We start from the raw sequence: 19,989 nt of genomic DNA on the forward strand, positions 1-19,989 counted from the left end.
ACTGGAGACAGCAAAATGATTACATGATTCATATAAATTAGAACAAGAAGATTAAGAATTTAAAAAACAATTGTTTTTTTTTTTTTTTTAAATTTATTTATTAATAACTGTTTATTTTTTCATGACCATTCCCTTGTTAACAAATATCAAACCCATGCAAAGGGAGAAGACATGGGCTGTTACAGTAATTTTATATATAATTTATACACATATAATATAGTTACTACTTTATAGGTAGACTTAATTAAAATAATATATTCACAAGGACCTGGATTTTAACAAGTATCTAGAGTAAATGAAAGTATATAATGATATATGAAAATGAGAGAGAGAGAGAGAGAGAGAGAGAGAGAGAGAGAGAGAGAGAGAGAGAGAGAGAGAGAGAGAGAGAGAGAGAGAGAGAGAGAGAGAGAGAGAGAGAGAGAGAGAGAGAGAGAGAGGATAAAAGAAAAACAAATGTGCACATATTTATCATAGTTATCATTATTTATAACAACATTTCAGTGGTCTGTAAAAAGAAGTAGGATATGCAATAGGCATACAGATATGAAGGTGTTTTACTTTACATCAATGATGTAAACAAATGAATGAACAAAAGTAATTTTAAGATTATATATCAAATAGAGAATGGTACATTGCCCATTTGGTAACGAATTTATTAAAGCAGTTTTTACTGTAGTGAATATGTTTCTCAATCAGGTATCTTTGTTTAACTTCGTTTTGGAAATGAATAATGTTTAACTGTACATTTTGCACCTTGCATTTATATATAAAATACTTAGCTTACAATAATAATAAATAAAAAATATCTGTTTGAGTATTACTTTTACATCCAAATATAACAAGTTCAAATGATAAATTTAGTTTAAATATATGATTACAAGATTTTAATAACCAATTCAAATTTTTTTTCCAAAAAAGCTGAACAACTTTACATTCCCAAAATAGATGTTCTGTTGATTTTCGTATTTTATGACAAAAAGTACACATTTCACTGTCAATAAGTTTTAGTTTATAAGCAAACGTGTTGGTAGTCAGTATCCTGTGTAAAATTCTATATTGGAACCATCTTAATTTTATTTCTTGAGTGGTTATAAATGGCTTTAAATAGATAACAGACCAGTTTAGGTTGGAGGTGAAATGAAGTTGCCATTTTAGTATGGCAATATTCAGAACTTTCGACAACGTTAATGTATAATAATATAATTTTGAGCCTTTTCCAATAGAGCAAAGTGTCTGTTGAACCGGAGAATCGTCCAAGGAGATATTTGTTTCAACTTTTTTAATATTTGTTTTCCTAAAATATGACTTAACGGAATTAACGACGCCATGGTATTCTAGAAAAGAATTAATTTAAAGTCAAAAATTCTCCTCGCTCATTAACAAGATCGCAAATCTGAGAAATGCCTTGCTCAAGCCATTTCTTTTTCGAAAAGGTTTTCCTATCAATTTTTATTTGGGAATTATACAAAAAAGTTGGTTCAGATAAGAAATCTTCAAAGGATGTTACTTTTATTGCTGTCGAGAAGTCGTAAAAAGCCTGAATACAGTCCTTCCAAAACAGGTTATTTACTATTTTGAAACATTTTGAGGGGAAGTCGTTACCAAATACAGAAATATTACGAAATTGAGGAAAACAAGCAAATAAAATAGGTTTCCATTTTGAATCATTCGTTTCCAATTTTCGAATTCAGGTAATCTTTAAAGCCTTGATATAATTAAATATATCTATCATACCGAGGCCCCTGCGCGTGCTGTAACCTCACCGTGGTGCAGGGGTGTAACATTCTCTTTGAGAATGGCCAATACAGCACACAATTGAAATTTTGAATGAAAGTCCGTATCTATCTGTGATATTTGTATTTTTGTACAGTTCTTTACACTGTTTTTATTTGGATCTTGAATTCTTGTATTGATGTTGATCATCACTTTATTTGTTTGCATTACCATAGTTTGACACCCAATAGCCGATGTATTTTTCGTGCTGGGGTGTCATTAAACATTCATTCATTCATTCATTCATCATGCCGAGGCCTCCTTCTTTAACAGGTTTACATACAGTTAGTCTTTTTATCCTATCTGGTTTTTGGTTCCATACAAATCTGAATAATATTTTGTTTAATTCACACTGAAACGACTTAGTAGGGTATGGTAAAGTTAAGAGTAAATAGTTGAGTTTAGATATTAATAAGGCTTTTATTATAGCTATTCTGCCAAGTGGTGTTACAAATCTTCTCATCCATCTATTTATAATCTGTTTAATTTCAAACAGTTTAGAGTTGTAATTAAGTTTAGTTATTTCAGAAATATTAGTACTAAAGATAATTCCAAGTGCTTTAAAAGTTGGAGGATTCCATTTTAGATTTAAATGTTGTAAATATCTTACTGAACTATTCTTTTGGGAACCAATCTAAATAACTTCAGATTTATCATAATTTATTTTTAGTCCTGAAAAAACCGCAAATCTATTTAAAGTTGCTGTAGTTTCTTCAAAAGATGTTCTGCTACCATTAAGTATAAAATCTGTATCATCAGCGTATTGTGAAATAAGATATTCTTTGCTGTTTATTGAAATGCCTTTAATGCCTTTAATATTCTTATTTTTACGAATAAGCTCTGCAAGAATTTCTACACAGAGGTCTCCTTGCCTGCATCCTCTGTAAATGTTAAAGGATGATGATACATTTCCGTTGACTATAACCCTGGATTTAATATTTTTATAGAACACAAAAATCCATCATTTAAAGTGCTGTGCCAGGCTATACACTAAAATTTCAAATTCCACAATTAAATGCTTTCTTAATTCATTGCAATAATATTTTACACCGATATGTAAATCAATAATTACGAAAATGCCCCATAAAAGTATTAAAACATCACTCCCGTAGAACACTGCCGGAAACGACCGAGTAAAATTCTCGGTAAAAACATTTTGCCTGTAAATAGCCGTGACGTCACGAAGGGAACGCGCTTCACAGAAACCTACCACGAGATGGGATCGACAGCGATTGCCAAGCTCAGTGATCATGCGATTCTTCTTTCGATGATGAATAGTGTAGTAATGACGACTGGACTAATATTTGTGCAACACGACAAATAATGCCTTATCAGTTTGAACCTGGAACATCTTCCGACGAACCACCGGCCTGACAGATGACGATGAAAATGGTCGTGGAGACAGCTTACCACTAATTTACAACTTTTATTATTGTTTTGTTCTTTAGCTTTTCGTGCGAATTATTTTGCTACACTGTATGTTCTAATACTTGTGATGTAGTAGAAAAGACGATAAATAACTCTTGAATTCTACGAGTCAAGTAGACCCGATATCGGTAATTTTAAGAAATAAACAAAAACGACTTTTAGTCCGTCCCATCCCTCTATGAAGATGTTTTTTTGTGTGAATAATTTCAGTTTAGTTTGACGTAAAAAAAAAGAGTAAAAGTGTTTTGGAAATAACAAAACAATACTATTTTTTGTGTGCAGTTGTGAAAACAGTCTGCTCAGAAATAAATAACTTATTTTAATTTTAAGAAATAAACAAAAACGACTTTTAGTCCGTCCCATCCATCTATGAAGATGTTTTTTTTGTGTGAATAATTTCAGTTTAGTTTGACGTAAAAAAAAAAGAAGAGTAAAAGTGTTTTGGAAATACCAAAACAATACTATTTTTTGTGTGCAGTTGTGAAAACAGTCTGCTCATAAATAAATAACTTATAGCACATTCCATAGTATGAAAAAAGGTTTTCTCTGTGGGAAGGTATAGTAAAATTAATTTAATGTATTTATAGTCTGTTTTACAGGGAATGCCTGTTTTCATACTATGGAATTTACAAGTCATTTATTTCTGATCCGATTGTTTTCTAAGATGCATACAAAATTAGCTTCTTTTTTTTCTTTCTTTTTTTTACCAAAAAACCCTACATTTTTGTAGGATGGGACGGACTAGGCTATAGATACTTACTTGTCTGTACTTCATTGTTTTAATGTTCTCGAACTGTAAAGAAAAATCTCACAAATGAACGAGATGCAAACGACAACAAATCGGATCTCGATGATTGCACGAACCGTGCATGAGAAAATAAACTGACCGGAGTTGAAAGCATAACGCAATTTGGGACATTGACGATATGCACCCCAAGGTCGTTTCGGTGTGGATGGCGTCGGCTTGTTGTCATTTGTTTTGTGTCGCAGAAAAATTGTTGGTACGGCATCTATTTTTAAAAGCCATAACACATGGTATTCCTATATCTCGCTTAAGCCGACAACGAATCGAAACTAAAGTGTCTTCTGTCGCAACGGTCTCCGGCATTTTCTTCCTGTCCAGTATTTCCACGTTGTTTTAATCAAATTCACACACAGCTTTCTCACAGCAACATTACTAGGAAATGCGTGAAGACTAAATTTATCGGCTTTTGTATTGCTACAGCCGCCAACAACACTCCGTTTAACCATAATAAACACAAAAGAAGCAATGAACAATGGCGCCGACTATCGAAAGGGGTTCCCTTCGTGACGTCACGGATCAAATCTTACGGAAATTCCCGAAACGAATTCAGCTGGTTCTGTTTTTCAGGGGAATATTTTTAAATGGAAAATATACCGGTATATAATTTTTTTACATTTTTTTTTTTAATTTTCTAATCATATTAAATAATATGTTGATTGATATAGCTCAATACATCATACATCTGGAACAGCACTTTAATATCTTCTCCAAATCCACAGAAATCAAGAGTTTTATGTAAAAATGACCAAGAAATCGTATCAAATGCCTTTTCAAAATCCACTCTTAGAAACATTCCTGGAATATTGAAAAAACAATTGTATGGAATGAATGAATGAATGAATGAATGAATGAATGAATGTTTAACGACACCCCAGCACGAAAAATACATCGGCTATTGTGTGTCAAACTATGGTAAATGCAAACACAATGTGATGATCAACATCAGTATACAAATTCAACAATTAAATTAAAACACAGTGTAAAGAACTGTGCAAAAATACAAATATCACAGATGGGTAATATTAAAATTTACAATAAAAGTCAGTATCACGTAGAAACTGTAAAGTAAGATCTGGATGGAATGGAAAGGATTCCATCAGAGTTGTTTGTCCAAATATATCTTTTCTAGTTCCTGACAAATGCTTACACTCCACCAAAATGTGTCGCACCGTCAGAAGACACTGACAGTGCTCACACTGAGGTGGAGGATCTTTCTTCAAAATAAATGAATGGGCCAACAAGTGTATGGATGTCTTTTATTTAATTTAAATTTTAAAAACGACAATCAAATGCGTTTGAGGGTAGGCCTACTTTTCTTTTGCAAGGCTATTTAAAAATAACATTTTCGACGATAATTGAACGGGCTAATACATTTAACAAATTTATTTAGATAATTATGTTTTTAAATATTAATTATTAAGATCAACTATTTTAAAATATATTTGATTTAAAATAGAATGAAATAATTAATTCACTATATGTATTTTTTATTTGCACACCACAAACCTATTAGGACTATATATCAGGATTATCAGGACTATATATTATTAAAGGGACATTCCTGAGTTTGCTGCAGTGTTTAAGATGTTATCGACTAACAGAGACTTTTTAACGAGTGTAATTATATATCAAATATAGTTTTCTGCATAAAATATTAGTGGCTGTATATTAAACATGTTTCTGATCGTTCAAATATTTTTACTAGGTAAATTTCATTTTATTTCCTAAAATATATTTGTTCGTACGTACGAAATTATTTGAAGACAAATTCCAGTTAAGGCTTCTTACAAATATTAAGACGACCAGAAACACATTGAATATACAGACACTGATATTCTAAACAAGAAAATATATTTAATATGTAAGTTTAATCGTAGAAATATTTTATTTTTCGGAAACATCTTACAATGCAGCAAACTCGGGAATGTCCCTTTAAGGTTATTTATTTTTGTTTGTGTTTAAAATAATGAAATTCTAGCACGCAACAGGAGTTAGGGGTATATGTTAAATACTTTTGGCAATTTATTATTATAGCCTTAGTAACAAGAAAGGTACCTCAGAACTATGATTGTTCATTATTAAATGAACTAATGAACATATTTATATTAAAAAAACCCACCGAAAGCACATTAGGCCACACTTTGGGTTTTTTAGGATTACGGATTTATTTTTGAAGGAGGCAATGTCGGAGGATGGAATAAAAATAAAAATAAAATTCACCCAATTCCTGTTGTTATTATTATTATTATTATTATTTTTTGTATTACGGATGTTTTCAGTAAGACGTTCGGGATGGAGGAGAACTAAAACTAAAAAAGATCCAAAAAAGTTCCCAGCCTTGACATACTGAAGCCAGGTATTACATGCTGTGTATGAGAGGAAACTACTATCCACCAGCCCCAAAGGAATTTAAAAAGAACAAGCCAAGATTTAAAAAAGATACAAATTGTTTTATTACCATTTCAGAAGAAAACAACATGAAACTAAAGGCACTGTAAATATCACTGTCTATTGATGGATTCATTTCTTCTGTTTCTTCATCACTCTATTTGCATTTCTTACCACTGGCTTTTTCCCAGAGGAAAGGCAAGTAGTGCACATTGGTCGGACTATTCCATACTCACGTTGCAGCTCCACGATTTCTGGAGTTTCTGCCACATGATCATCGCCACAGAAGAAGCAGATGTCATCGAAGACAGCAGTTTTCCCTGTAGAATACAAAACAAAACCACATCAAATTTTAGCTATGCATTTGGAGGAAATCATAATTTGTGGTATCATGAGGAAATGCTTAAAAATACTATTAAAATTCATTTTGATACTGCTGGAAGAAGGAAGCTGGCTTTCTTATGATATGGTTTGATGCAAAAATTTGATAAATTGAACCAAACTGTTTTAAAGTTGTCTGATTTTACAAAGGGATACCCTCTGAGTTTAAAACTTCAATACCGGCAAAATATGTTGTTTCAATGTTGGAGTTGCAGTTGATGCCTTCCCTCGCGACAACTACATCAGCAAATTCAGACCCTTCCAGAAAAAGGCTGGACCCACAGGAATAATTGACTTCTTCCTGTAGTCTTTCGAGTGCCATCGCTTGCCCTGCTGTCAATTTTCGTCCAGAGTATACAACACGTCGTTTTCCGCATTCGTGGCAAATGATGAATGTCCACACCTTGCCTTAAAAATTAAATATTAATGAAATTGAAAACTTCTTGTTGAACTGCATTTAAGTTTATATACTAGTTCAAACGAAATATATGGTTGGGCCAGGGGTCTTTTATATATGCAGCTCTAAACTGTTTTTACACAGATGCACTGCCAAGTGTGAGTATCTCCAAGAAATATTATTTCAATCATTTAATCATTTTTCTAGGAGAAAAAAAAATGAATACACTGAAAGATGATACAAACCCTGAACAAGTAGACCTTTTCTCTTCTTATCTTTCTCTGAAGAAACAGCATCAGCAGTTTTGGATGGTGGCGAATCAGTCACGTTGTTTTGTGACGTATATTGGCCATACTGAATGCATTTGGTCTAAATTCCGAACTTATCGACAGATGAAATGAAATTACAGCAAACTCGGAGTTCAAAACACCATTCAAAACATACTTTGTACTACTTTTAATAAAAATCCATCAAGATAAAATTTAAATAAACATATTAATTAATTAATGAAATGTCAAGGGAGAGAACGATTCTTCAGCACTCCGTTTCAGATGGGATTCAAGTCCACTCCAGGTTGCACCGCACCAAATAAAATACTTCCGGATCGAAGCTGAAAGTGCACCGACAAAATCTTACGGAGTTGGAATTGGATGGGCTTGTAAATACTGATTTAGCTTTATATTTCAAGGCTTGCATTTTTATTTATTTCGTATTTCCCGACACCGCCACTGTAAAAATCATAAGTAGGCGGGAAAATAAAATAAAAATCAGCTGAAAACTGAATTTTATTTTATTTTCATTTTGGCAAAATTAACGTCGGCGGATCCGTAATCCGAAAAAAGAAAAAAGTGTGGCCTTACGTTCATACATGTTCTATCGTCACGAATCACTGGCAACACATGCAGCCCCTGTTAAGATTACAGGTGTAGTCCTGAAATGTTTTTGGCAAAAGGTATTGCATCCCATTTAATATTTGTCACTGATACGTTATATCATCAAAATGACATCTACATGGCAACTGCCACCCCCACCCCCACTCCCAGTCCCGGAGAAAACCCTCAAATTCGGGCGAAAACAATAGAGAAATTCGGGGAAAATGAGCTGGCCTGAACAATTTTCACCATGTATTTTCATTATTGTACCCAAAATATTAGTTGTAACCCATGTAAAAATACGTGGCGATTCGTTTGCAACCCTATATAGCTGTTTGGCAGTAATGCTAATATGAATAAACATTGTAATCCAGATACAGGCATTTTTGTTTAATTGGGGCAAAAATCAGCCTCCCCCCAGCCCGCTTAGAAAAATGGGAGCCCGTCAATACAGCAGAACGTACAATTAAACTTTTTGCTACATGTAGGTTCCATTATTTTGATATTGTCAGATTAGTTAGAAATTCTGAATCATGTACACTGCAGCTTTGGTAAGAGGAGTGCTAACTGACGAAGATAAGCAAATATTGTTTTATGAGAAAGTTGCAATCAAGTAATTGTGCAATATTTTTTTAAAAGAAGAAAATACGTGGTTCTCAGCTTTTGCAGAAGGGTTCGGACGAATCCCCCCCCCCCCCCCCCCCTCCCACTCTAGAAAATGGGAGTGATCATATTGGAATTGGACGATCTGTAGCAAATCAGAAAATCATCGTCATATAACGAGCAATCCACACCAGGTGTTAAACACTGGGTGATGCTGTTAGTTTTCAGAGAAAATAAAGTTACAGACAGGATACTACCTTTAGGCACATTCATCTCCTATGGGTGAAATCGGACTTTAAAAGATCTATCTTTTAAGAATTGAGGTATAAAAGCAGGAAGAATCATACTTCCACGTGGTATCATAAGATTTTTCCAAATAAAAATGATACTAAGTGCTGATTATGGATGAAAGCTTCCCTACAAAACATTTCAAATCTAACCAGCTGATCAACCGTGCTATGTCTAAATTAGAACCCACATTGCACGTTAGTAAGCAAATTATGGTATTCAAGATACCAGACAAGTCCACGATTGATCATTCGTTCCATCCAGATGTTGTTATAAATATTCAAAAGAACTGCCAAAGATCATTCTGGTAAATGTTTTAATAACAGATAATGGATTTCATCTGGTCCTACTGAAGTAGCATGGTCTATCTCTACGAAGAGCAACCTGCAATTCCTCCATTGAGAAGGGCCTATTGTACACTTCAGCATTTTCAGATGAAAAACTGATGGGCTACTTTTCAGCTTTATTTCGAACAGATGTAAAAGCATCTGTACTGAATACAGAGGATGAATTATGAATAAAATTGTCTGCCAATGCATTGGCAATGTCACGATGAGATGTGACATCCGTATCAATGACAAAACAAATGATGAACTGTATTACTGGATTGTTTACCTTTGATTTTACGGATCCTATTCAGACAGATTTCACTGATGCTTGTGAATTCAACTTGGAGACAAAATTTCTCCAAGACGTACATGTATTCTTACTCTGTCTGATCTGTATGCGAGCCTTAGACATAACAATACGAAATTCATCCAGGTTATCCCCAGTAGGTTCACGTTTGAACCTCTCAAGGAATCTGTTTCGCTGTTTGAGTGCATCTTTTCATGTATCATTAAACCATGGTTTATTGAAACGCTTTTTACTGCCGAAGTCATTAGGAATAGTTTTATCTACAATGTCCTTTAAGACAGAAGTGAACAAAGACATGGAATTATGAGCATCAGTAATGGCAAATCGTTGCAGTCGAGTGCTGCACAGTAAAGTTTGTTTTATTTAACGACGCCACTAGAGCACATTGATTTTTTTTATCTTATCATCGGCTATTGGACGTCAAACATATGGTCATTCTGACATTGTTTTTTAGAGGAAACCCGCTGTCGCCACATAGGCTACTCTTTTACGACAGGCAGCAAGGCATCTTTTATTTGCGCTTCCCACAGGCAGGATAGCACAAATCATGGCCTTTGTTGAACCAGTTATGGATCACTGGTCGGTACAAGTGGTTTACACCTGCCCATTGAGGCTTGTGGAGCACTCACTCAGGGTTTGGAGTCGGTATCTGGATTAAAAATCCCATGCCTCGACTGGGATTCGAGCCCAGTACCTACCAGCCTGTAGATCGATGGCCTAACCACGACGCCACCGAGGCCGGCCAGTGTTGCACAGATGCTGAAACTGACCCCAATTTGCCTTAGTCAACATCCACCTTTGAACCTTTTCAAGTGATGTAGGTCCATCATTCTCCAAAATAATGGGAAAGTGGTCACTACCACAAGGTTCTGGACCAACTTTCCAAGAGAAATCAACACAAATTGAAGGACCACAAAGAGTTAAATCTATAGAAGTGAAAGATCCATTTGCAGAATGAAAATACGTATGACTTTTATCATTAAATAAAATTAAGTCATTATTGACAATAAAGTCTTCCAATTGTTTACCTCTAATATTGACATCTTCACATCCCCACAAAGTGAGGTGACCATTAAAATATCCCATAATAATGAAGAGAGTAGTGAGCTAGTTAATAAGATATTGACGATCTCTAGGATTAAAATTTAAATGAGTTCGAGGAGATACATAAACTGAACATAGCCACAGCTTGTAAATGTGTAGTTAATGTTACTATACTCTGAGGAATGTTTCCGTTAACACCTCAATTTTCAGTTTCCTGAAACTTATGATAGAGGTTAAATCCTCTCATTGTAATATGATCAGGATTATGTTTTTGAATTAAAAGACTTAAGTTATAAATATTGGGCCTAAGTGAACGGCAATTCTACTGAATGACTGAGTGACGTATGGGATTAATGTTCGTTTTTTCCTTTGATTTCGATCGCGAGTGAAGTTGAGGCAAATCATACATCTCATCACCCACATCCATAGCGAAAGGATCAAACGAATTACTTATCGGGACAGAACACATCTCAAATGTTTTTCAAACGTCCCGAAGAGTACTCCTTACTGGATTGTTTTCCTTTCCTGACTGACGAGGACATATAGGGCGTGAATCCAGAAACACTTGTGTAACCTTTGTAGACGTTTTTGGTGTTTTTAAAGCTCCCTGCTGCTTCTGCGAAACTTCGTTGTGTTTCTGGTCTGCCTTATTAGCCTGTTTAGCAGGGGGGGGGGGGGGGGGGGGGGGGGGGGGGGGGGGGGGGGGTGTTTACATATATCAGAAATCTTTCGATATTTAGCCTCAACATATCGCCAAGTGATGTCAGTTTTAGTTGAAATACTTCTTGTGGAAATCTTGACTGCCATAGCATATGATTTACCTGCTACGACATGTGTTTCTGTTTCCACAAGTTTTCTAGCCTCAGGAAATAGCAAGTTTTTGTCAACTTTAATCTGTTGTACCCTTTTCTCGAATTTCCATCTTGCACATTCTCGCGAATATGCAAAATGGTTTCCCTTACAGTTTATACAAATATACAAATACAGTCAACCCTGTCTTAAGCGGTCACACATGGGAGTAGATAAAAGTGGCCGCTTAAGACAGGTGGCCGCTGAGTACAGGTTGCCACATATATGGTCTTTAACACATTTCTTGTTGTTTCTTGTTTTACCGTCTGTACTGCTAATCAACGGATGTGTGCTTCACAGTTGACTATAAATCAACTTTTGACATGTCGTCTACTTTAAAAATAATGCAAATGGAATGTATTAAATTAACCGTTCTCAACAAGTTTGTTTTCTTTTTCCATTTAATTATTTACTTTCTACTTCATGCGGTGTATTGTAATAATAAGTGGCCGCTTAATACAGGTATTTTGGCGATTTGGGATCCGATTTAGGTGGCCGCTGGCCGCGTTAGACAGGTGACCGCTTATTATAGGTACATTTACATTATAAATCGTTTGGGAGGAAAAAAGGTGGCCGCTTAAGGCAGGTTTGACTGTAATGTCATTAGTACATGTTTTGCTGTCATAGTCAAACTGACCACAACGAGCACATGTCAGTTTGACCATGGCCAAACGTCTGACATGTAAAACAGCGTAAGGGATTCGATATAAATGGTACAACAGATATACTGAGATATCCGGCTTTAATTGATTGAGGAAGGACTGGTGTATTGAAGGTTAAGGTCAAAGTATTCGGTGGAACAAACTCATTGTTACGACGAATCTTAAAGGGACATTCCCAAGTTTGCTGCATTGTAAGATGTTTCCAACTAATAAAATATTTCTACGATTAAACTTACATATTAAATCTGTTTTCTTGTTTAGAATATCAGTGTCTGTGTATTCAATGTGTTTCTGGAAAATGAAATTTAACCTAGTACAAATATTAGAACGATCAGAAACGCGTTTGATATGCAGCCACTAATATTTTATGCAGAAAAATATATTTGATATGTAATTACAGTCGTCAAAAAGTCTCTGTTAGTCAATAACATCTTAAAAATTGCAGCAAACTCAGGAATGTCCCTTTAATCCGTTTCACCGATGTCACACCCTGCGATGATAAATGTTCAGTTATTTCATCTTCGGTGACTCCTTCCAGATCTCGTGACCGGACTATCCCCTTCGATGTATTGGTGAAGGCGTGAGGTGATACTTTTACTGGCACATTACACAATGAGGTGATACTGAGAAGACACGATGAATGCCTCTCAGTCAAACATTCTACCAGTAACGAACTACATTTCAGTTTTTAGCAGCCTTTAGCTCGCCAGCAAAGCCCCTTCTGAATAGCAAATGGACATAATTTGCTCAAGGCCCCATCAACAGACGAACTGATGACCAGGAACCTCGGCCAGCATCACATGACGAGGAATCCGCAGCCTCGGTATCGACCCTTTTTCAAGGTCTCATCTGAAGTTTGAGTGTTGTTTTTACACATAATGTAGAGTCATGAATTCCTCAACCATGCCCCACCCATCACAGTCCAATAAGGGGACACGAAGCTGCGGATAACCACCAGCCACTCATGCCAAGGATACATGGTTGATATACTCAGGCAATAAAAAAACACACACGATAAATCACCTACTTGACCCTAGCCACCGCTGCAAGAGCAACGAATACACATTGTCATTCGAGCAATAGTTGTTCTTGGCTAATATAACAAACGAAAAGTTGTTTGCTCTTGAGCATGGCGTGACCAGCCGATTGATTAGGTCGGGCCTCCCTGACTACCCGTCTGGCTGAACTCCAGGTCAAAGTGATGTGTGCCAGAAAACATACCCGTAGATATCCCCCCCACCCCACCCCAACTCAACCACAAGGATCCCATCATCCAGCATTACGGGATGCACTCCACAGTCAACAAGGTGCTCCAAAAGGGGAGTTGTACTGTATTAGTCATTCTCATAGAGAATGTTTCACCCCTGCACCACGATGAAGTTATAGTACTTGCAGGGGATGATACTTTAAATGCGCATATGACGAGATTTCCATCTCATCATCCAAAACCTCATAGGTATTTCTAGTCTGAATCAAATGTTGTTCAGACGTTTTCAGCCGTCCAGAACAGCTATCTTTATGTTTAGATTACCACAGGTCAGCGGACTAGTTCGTGTCTTATTCCAATAGCTATACCACCAGACATCTTTGTTCATTTCGTTGGGTAAACACATTACAGCTAGGTACAGTTATTTGAGAGGATGCACATACAGCAACTCCATGACTTCCCTAATCAAGTGTACTAAGGGCATCAAACGGTTCCTGTCCTCGAATGTTGTCTGCTGGGGGTTACCACTCTGTTCTTTTTGCTAGGTGGAGCTGTGTTGCTCTCTGGGGTGATTGTGTCCGGAGGTCTAGTCCTGGTCAGTGAGGCATTCCACGCATTCTGTATGTATTCCTTGCCTCTATATTCAACCGGTCTACTTTGAGAAAAGCTTTTTTATTATTCTTTTTGAGTTCTTAGTATATAGGGTATAACTGTCACAGATGGACGAGAGATTGACTATCAGTAAGACATATTGTCCAAGAAACAAGTCAAGCAACAAAACATTTCAACAAATTTATACACAAAATATAAATATACACAATGACGATTTCACTCCAAACATCACTACCCCAACCTTAAATTAAACCCCCCCCCCCCAAAAAAAAAAAACTGTATTCTGGTGTCCATGGTAAACCAGTCTGAGCCAACTAGCTTCTAGTCAATGTTCGAGCCTTAGTTAAATAATCATTTTAAACCAGTTCAGTTTGTATCAGTATAAACTCATCTGAAATTCACTGTCATTGCGAATACTATCAATATCTTGATGACGACCAGACACTAGCACATCTTGGATGGTTGGCTGTTGACATCTCTTGCAGATATCCTAATAACAGTCCGCCACCACGCTAGTCTGTAGACATCTCTTACAGATGGTTCTCCTACAGTTCCGCTGGTCACATCTGTGTCATCCCTCACACCCAGTTATAGCTCACATAGCTATCATAGCTCTCGTAGCTCACATACTTCTCATGGTTCTGGCTCACGCTCAAACCCAAAGGTTCTCGTGGTTCTGGCTCACGCTCAAACCCAAAGCTCCTAAGAGCCATTTCCCAGTCAACTTGCCTGCTGGAAACCTTCTTGGCAAATGCACTGATGAACAGACAGGTGACGTTTACCTTTCCCACAGCCTGCATGCTTTTTACCTGCAGCTTAATTTCCCACTGAAGAAACTCAATATACTGCTCATAAAAAGTTATGACAACGTTTTCACAATTTACCCAGTATGCTCATGCTCTACCAGATATGGACAAAATATTGGGCATTTATTATATAAACCCCCTCTAACATCATAAAATACATGAAACTAATCTTTTCTGTGACAATAACACCTTCCTCCTCTCTCTGCTATTCCCTGATGGTACCGATCGTTGATTCCGAAGGGCTTACCTGGTAGTTTCCTAGCCGCATTTTTAATGTTTTTATGTTTCAGTAGTTCAAAGTGGACAACGATCGTGCGCGGTTTGCGTTGTGCAACGTAATCGCGATACGATCCTAATCTGTGGGTAACCTGTACGGGGATATCATCTGAGATTTATTTATGAATTCCTTCAGAACCTCTTTGGTATTCTCTCTTGGACATTTATACATTATTTCATCGTAGAGTTCGCATTTCTCATCTTTGATATCGTAATAATTTTGGGATACATGGTATATCTCTTGTTGGACCGATTTGAGCTATTGTTCCATGCCTTTATACCTTAATTCAGATCTTAATTTTTTTGTGCATAGTTTATCAAAGGTATCACTCATGAATTGACAGCTGTGTGCCTAGACGCGTGTGCGGGAAACGTTGCTAAATAGCAGCCAGTTTAGTGCTCATTTGAAGCGTAGAGATACTAATACAAAGATAGCTATTTGGATAACTTTAGAACCGAATGCTTACCGACACTGGTCTCCATATGCTACTCAAAACGAGAGTCTGAGAAGGCTGGCTATTTATGGCGGGCTATGGACAATTTGGAATAGTACTTCGCGAAAAGAAAGCAAGGCCTAAGCTGCTATCAATGTCCACGTATCGTGGCCTTGTTAAGGACGTTGGTGTCGAAATAACCATATTATACACTAGTTAGATGTAATTTATAATTACAATAAAACAAATATTCATCTACTTATTTATATTACATCATCATCACAAAACTGCTGATGGGCCTCACAAATAAACGGACGGATTCACGAAAGTCATTTTATGTCATTATAACCCCCGACAGATAAAGGTATAGAGGTTCCAATAGACCAAATAAATTCCTATTGCCGATAATGTTAACGTTTACTAAAAAAACTGATATAAGCAGCGTATCAACACACCCAGGCAGTCCATCACTAACAAGTGTGGCACCTCTGGGGAGGTCGAATTCCATTAGATTTTATTAATGTTTTTGTTTTTTTAATCAACCGTCATTTTTGCAGAAAATCGCAGTTCCATTTTTGGGGAGCCCTGCATTAGTTTCAACCTCTTGTCTATACACTAGTTTTATTCCCAAGGTCAGGGTTGTTACATATTGTAATAGATGGAAGCACTATCGGATTCTACTATCTAAATGACATCCACCACAACCACCACACCGCCGCCCTCCAAGTGCTAACTTCTGTAACTGCCTTTGTATTGCATGTGTAACATGAAACGCACCCTCATTTGCAGGGAGGCAACTCTGGACGACTATCAAGACGTCATGGCGATAGCCGAAGTCTATCTAGAAAGAGATTATCTCCCCTCGAAATACGAAGCGTTGCTCAAAGCTGACAACATCAGTCACACGTATACGTTGCAGGGAGGTAACTGTGGGTTGACGGGTTCTAAAATCGCACACCAAGAACCACATAATTTCAGATACTTCCGCTTTGGACTAGCCGTAGATCAGTCCACCAGGAACAATATCCGAAGTAGGGTTGGGCACGGTCTCAAGTGGGGTACATATTCTCTATTGGGAGGGGGTACAAGCCAAGACATTTTCGTCCTTGAGTGGGGATTTGTTTTCCCCGACTCTTCTTCAACTCATCACAAAGGTCTCATTACGCTGCATTCTTCTTCATCTCATCACAAAGATATCACTGCGCAGATGCTATATGCCATTGGAACCTGTGTTAAAGGGACATTCCTGAGTTTGCTGCAATGTTTAAGATGTTATCGACTAAGAGAGACTTTTTAACGATTGTAATTAAATATCAAATTTATTTTTCTGTATAAAATATTAATGGCTGTATATAAAAAAAAAATTCTGACCGTTCTGATATTTGTACTGGGTTAAATTTCGTTTTATTTCCTAAAATATATTTTTTCGTACGTACGAAATTATTTGAAGACGAAATCCAGTTTGGGCTTCTTACAAATATTAAGACGACCAGAAACACATTAAATATATAAACACTGTCATTCTAAACAAGAAAATACATTTAATATGTAAGTTTAATCGTAGAAATATTGTATTAGTCAGAAATGTCTTACAATGCAGCAAACTCGGGAATGTCCCTTTAAAATAAAGGACTTCAAATCCAAATTGCATTCACGACAGCGTCGTTAACCTACGACCCAAGTAAGGATATATTCAACAAGATACTGTATAAAAAAACATTTGTTAAGGTAAGGTGATTTTAGAATACCAAAATCACCTTTCTAAAAAAACACAAAAAACCCCACGTTTCTTGAATTAGCCGATAACTGCAGGTAAGGTTCAGAATAAAATCGCCGGGAGGGGATGACTGACACGGCTTCAGGATATTTCCCATGGAGGGAATGAATGAATGACTGACTATTTAACGATACCCCAGCACAAAAATATACATCGGCTATTGGGTGTCATAAAAGGGTAAGTTTAATGGAAATATTATTTATACAATTATGTATAAAGAGCTGTGTGGAAAATACAACACAATACAAATAGTAATAATATTGTAAGTATATTTTTTTTTAAATTATAAACAAGTCAAAGTGTTTTAAATACTTTAAAATTAATTCAGGGTGGAATTTAAAAGATTACAAAACATTTCTGTTGCCAAATATACCATTTCACGTCGGCTTGAAACGATCACACTACCAAAATGTGGCGCACAGTCAGTGTGCACTGACAATGTTCACACTGAGGAGGGTCCTTCTTTAAAATAAACGAATGAATGAATGTTTAACGACACCCAGCACGAAAATACATCGCCTACTGGGTGTCAAACGATGGTAAATACAAAACATAACTGATGATCAACATCAATGTAAAATTCAAGAGGTAAATAAAAGCACAGTGTAAAGAACTGTGCAACAAATATAAATATCGGAATAGATACAATTAAAATTTAGAATAAAAGTCAGTATCACGTAAAAATTGTAATCTAAATAATTCCATCACATTTCGTTCTTTTCTAGTTTTTTAAAGATTAGTACCCTCCACTAAAATGTGCCGTACCATCAGAATACTCTGACAGTGGTCACACCGAGTGGAGGATTCTTCTTCAAGATAAATGAATAGGCCAAGTATGTATGACCGATGCGAGCACGACACAAGACTATTTCATCCTTCCTGCACTGTCTATAGGAGGACTGCCACTCTCAAGACTAGCTTGATGGCATGGAGCTTGTTCGCAATCGCACCGTTCCAATCATTTTGCCATGTCGAAAAGATAAATTGGTTAATACTATGTTTAAAATCAGTATAAGGCACACAAACCCCGTCATAAGGCAAAACCAAAGTAGACTTTGATACAGATATATATACGGTATTCTGAATTTATCATTTATTCTTATTGATGATTTTAATTAATTTCCCACTTCTCTTAGGACACCTAGTTTATTACTGGTAAATAATTATTTAAATTTCAAGGTTCTGGGATTTAGGTAAAAAATATCGTTTTAGAAATCATATTCGGGGTTACATAATCGATTTTTTACAAGGGTGTTGTTCCATCGTCCTATTTCGACTGGGAGGTAGTGATTCGATGTTCTAAATTTAAGTATGGTAACCACAGTTTTTCCGGAATTATGGCGAAGTATTCTTATTGTGTTAGGTATTCTTTAAAAATTAAGTACGTTTTCCCTCTAGATAAAGTTGCAATATTATCGTTCCATGTTTGAAAACACAGGTCATTCTGTCTTAATTTGATTTGTTCAAGAACTTTCTTTTTATAATCTTATAATCTTTTTATAATCTTTGGAACATCCATATATCTGTCATACCTAGACTGTTAAATGATTGTTTAATATGTTGGATCCAGAAACTAGTCCAGAAACTAGCATACTTAATTGAAGTGGTCTACGTCCTAGTTCTCCGTTTATTATGAATACCGGTGTGCCTTTTTAAACAGAGTAAGTGTCTCGGGAAATTTGTGTGTATATGTTCGATAACATCCGTGTTTTCGTAGCACATGGCCACAGACCACAATTAATTACGCTATATGTTTCTATATAACCTTGGTGGCTATAACATTTTTATTAATATCAGCAGGCCCATGGACTTCTGTGTGTACCTTTGCCTGCCTGGGGTACACATACCCTGAAAAGGACAACCCCTGTTGTCCAGCTGTTTCTCCCAGGATATTGGTTTAAACACATACACCCACTAAACCTGGCCGGATAACACCCATTTTACACAAAAAGCACTACTTTTGCATGGGCCAGAATTGCCACAAACAAGTTTTCTATGTCAACAAGTTACATATGTTTACAAACTACATGTTCTCCCCTGTCAACTTCAGTCAAATAGCTGCCACTTCATAGCTGTCTGCCATGAAATAATCAGTCAAACAGCAGACTACTTGCGCGGACAAATTTCCTGAAGATTACTGTAATCTGAGGCCACATATTTCGCATCCATATGAAAGAATAGGTGATACCATAATATAAAACAGTTTTAACTTAAATTCTCTTGATATATTGTTGTCGTTAGCTTTAGATAGAACGAAATGTATTGCTTTTGTAGCTTGTTGTGTTAATTTGTTTCTTGTTGTATTGAATTTGTTTTTCTTAAACCTAAATATTTATATTCTTTGACATTTTCGATAACTTTATTTCCTATAGTAATATTTTTCTTATAGTCATTGGTTGTACCATTAAATATTAATATATATATATATATTTTTTTTTATCACCATTGATTTTAAGTTTCCATGTGTTACAGTATTGGTAAAACATGTCAAGTGTGTGTTGTAAGTCTCGTGACGTGTTCGTTGCTAAGGGGCGGGATGTAGCCCAGTGGTAAAGCGTTCACTTGATGCGCGGTCGGTCTAGGATCGATCCCCATCGGTGGACCCATTGGGCTAATTCTCGTTCCAGCCAGTGCTCCACAACTGGTGTAACAAAGGCCGTAGTATGTACTATCCTGTCTGTGGGATGGTGCATATAAAAGATCTCTTGCTGCTAATCGAAAAGAGTAGCCCATGAAGTGGCGATGGCG

General features: G+C 36.3%; 1 protein-coding gene across 1 annotated transcript; it reads right to left on the reverse strand.

Moving 5' to 3' along the window:
* Positions 1–6,318: 6,318 nt before the first annotated feature.
* LOC121383848 lies at positions 6,319–15,022 on the reverse strand. Its single transcript, XM_041513946.1, has 5 exons — positions 15,002–15,022; positions 14,548–14,793; positions 7,421–7,529; positions 6,959–7,186; positions 6,319–6,717 (listed from the first exon to the last, which is right to left on the reverse strand). The coding sequence occupies exons 1-5, from the start codon at positions 15,020–15,022 to the stop codon at positions 6,530–6,532; spliced, it is 792 nt and encodes a 263-aa protein (XP_041369880.1). The 3' UTR covers positions 6,319–6,529.
* Between the last annotated feature and the right edge of the window lie 4,967 nt (positions 15,023–19,989).

Source organism: Gigantopelta aegis, chromosome 10, assembly GCF_016097555.1.
Source record: "Gigantopelta aegis isolate Gae_Host chromosome 10, Gae_host_genome, whole genome shotgun sequence".
Taxonomy (NCBI): domain Eukaryota; kingdom Metazoa; phylum Mollusca; class Gastropoda; order Neomphalida; family Peltospiridae; genus Gigantopelta; species Gigantopelta aegis.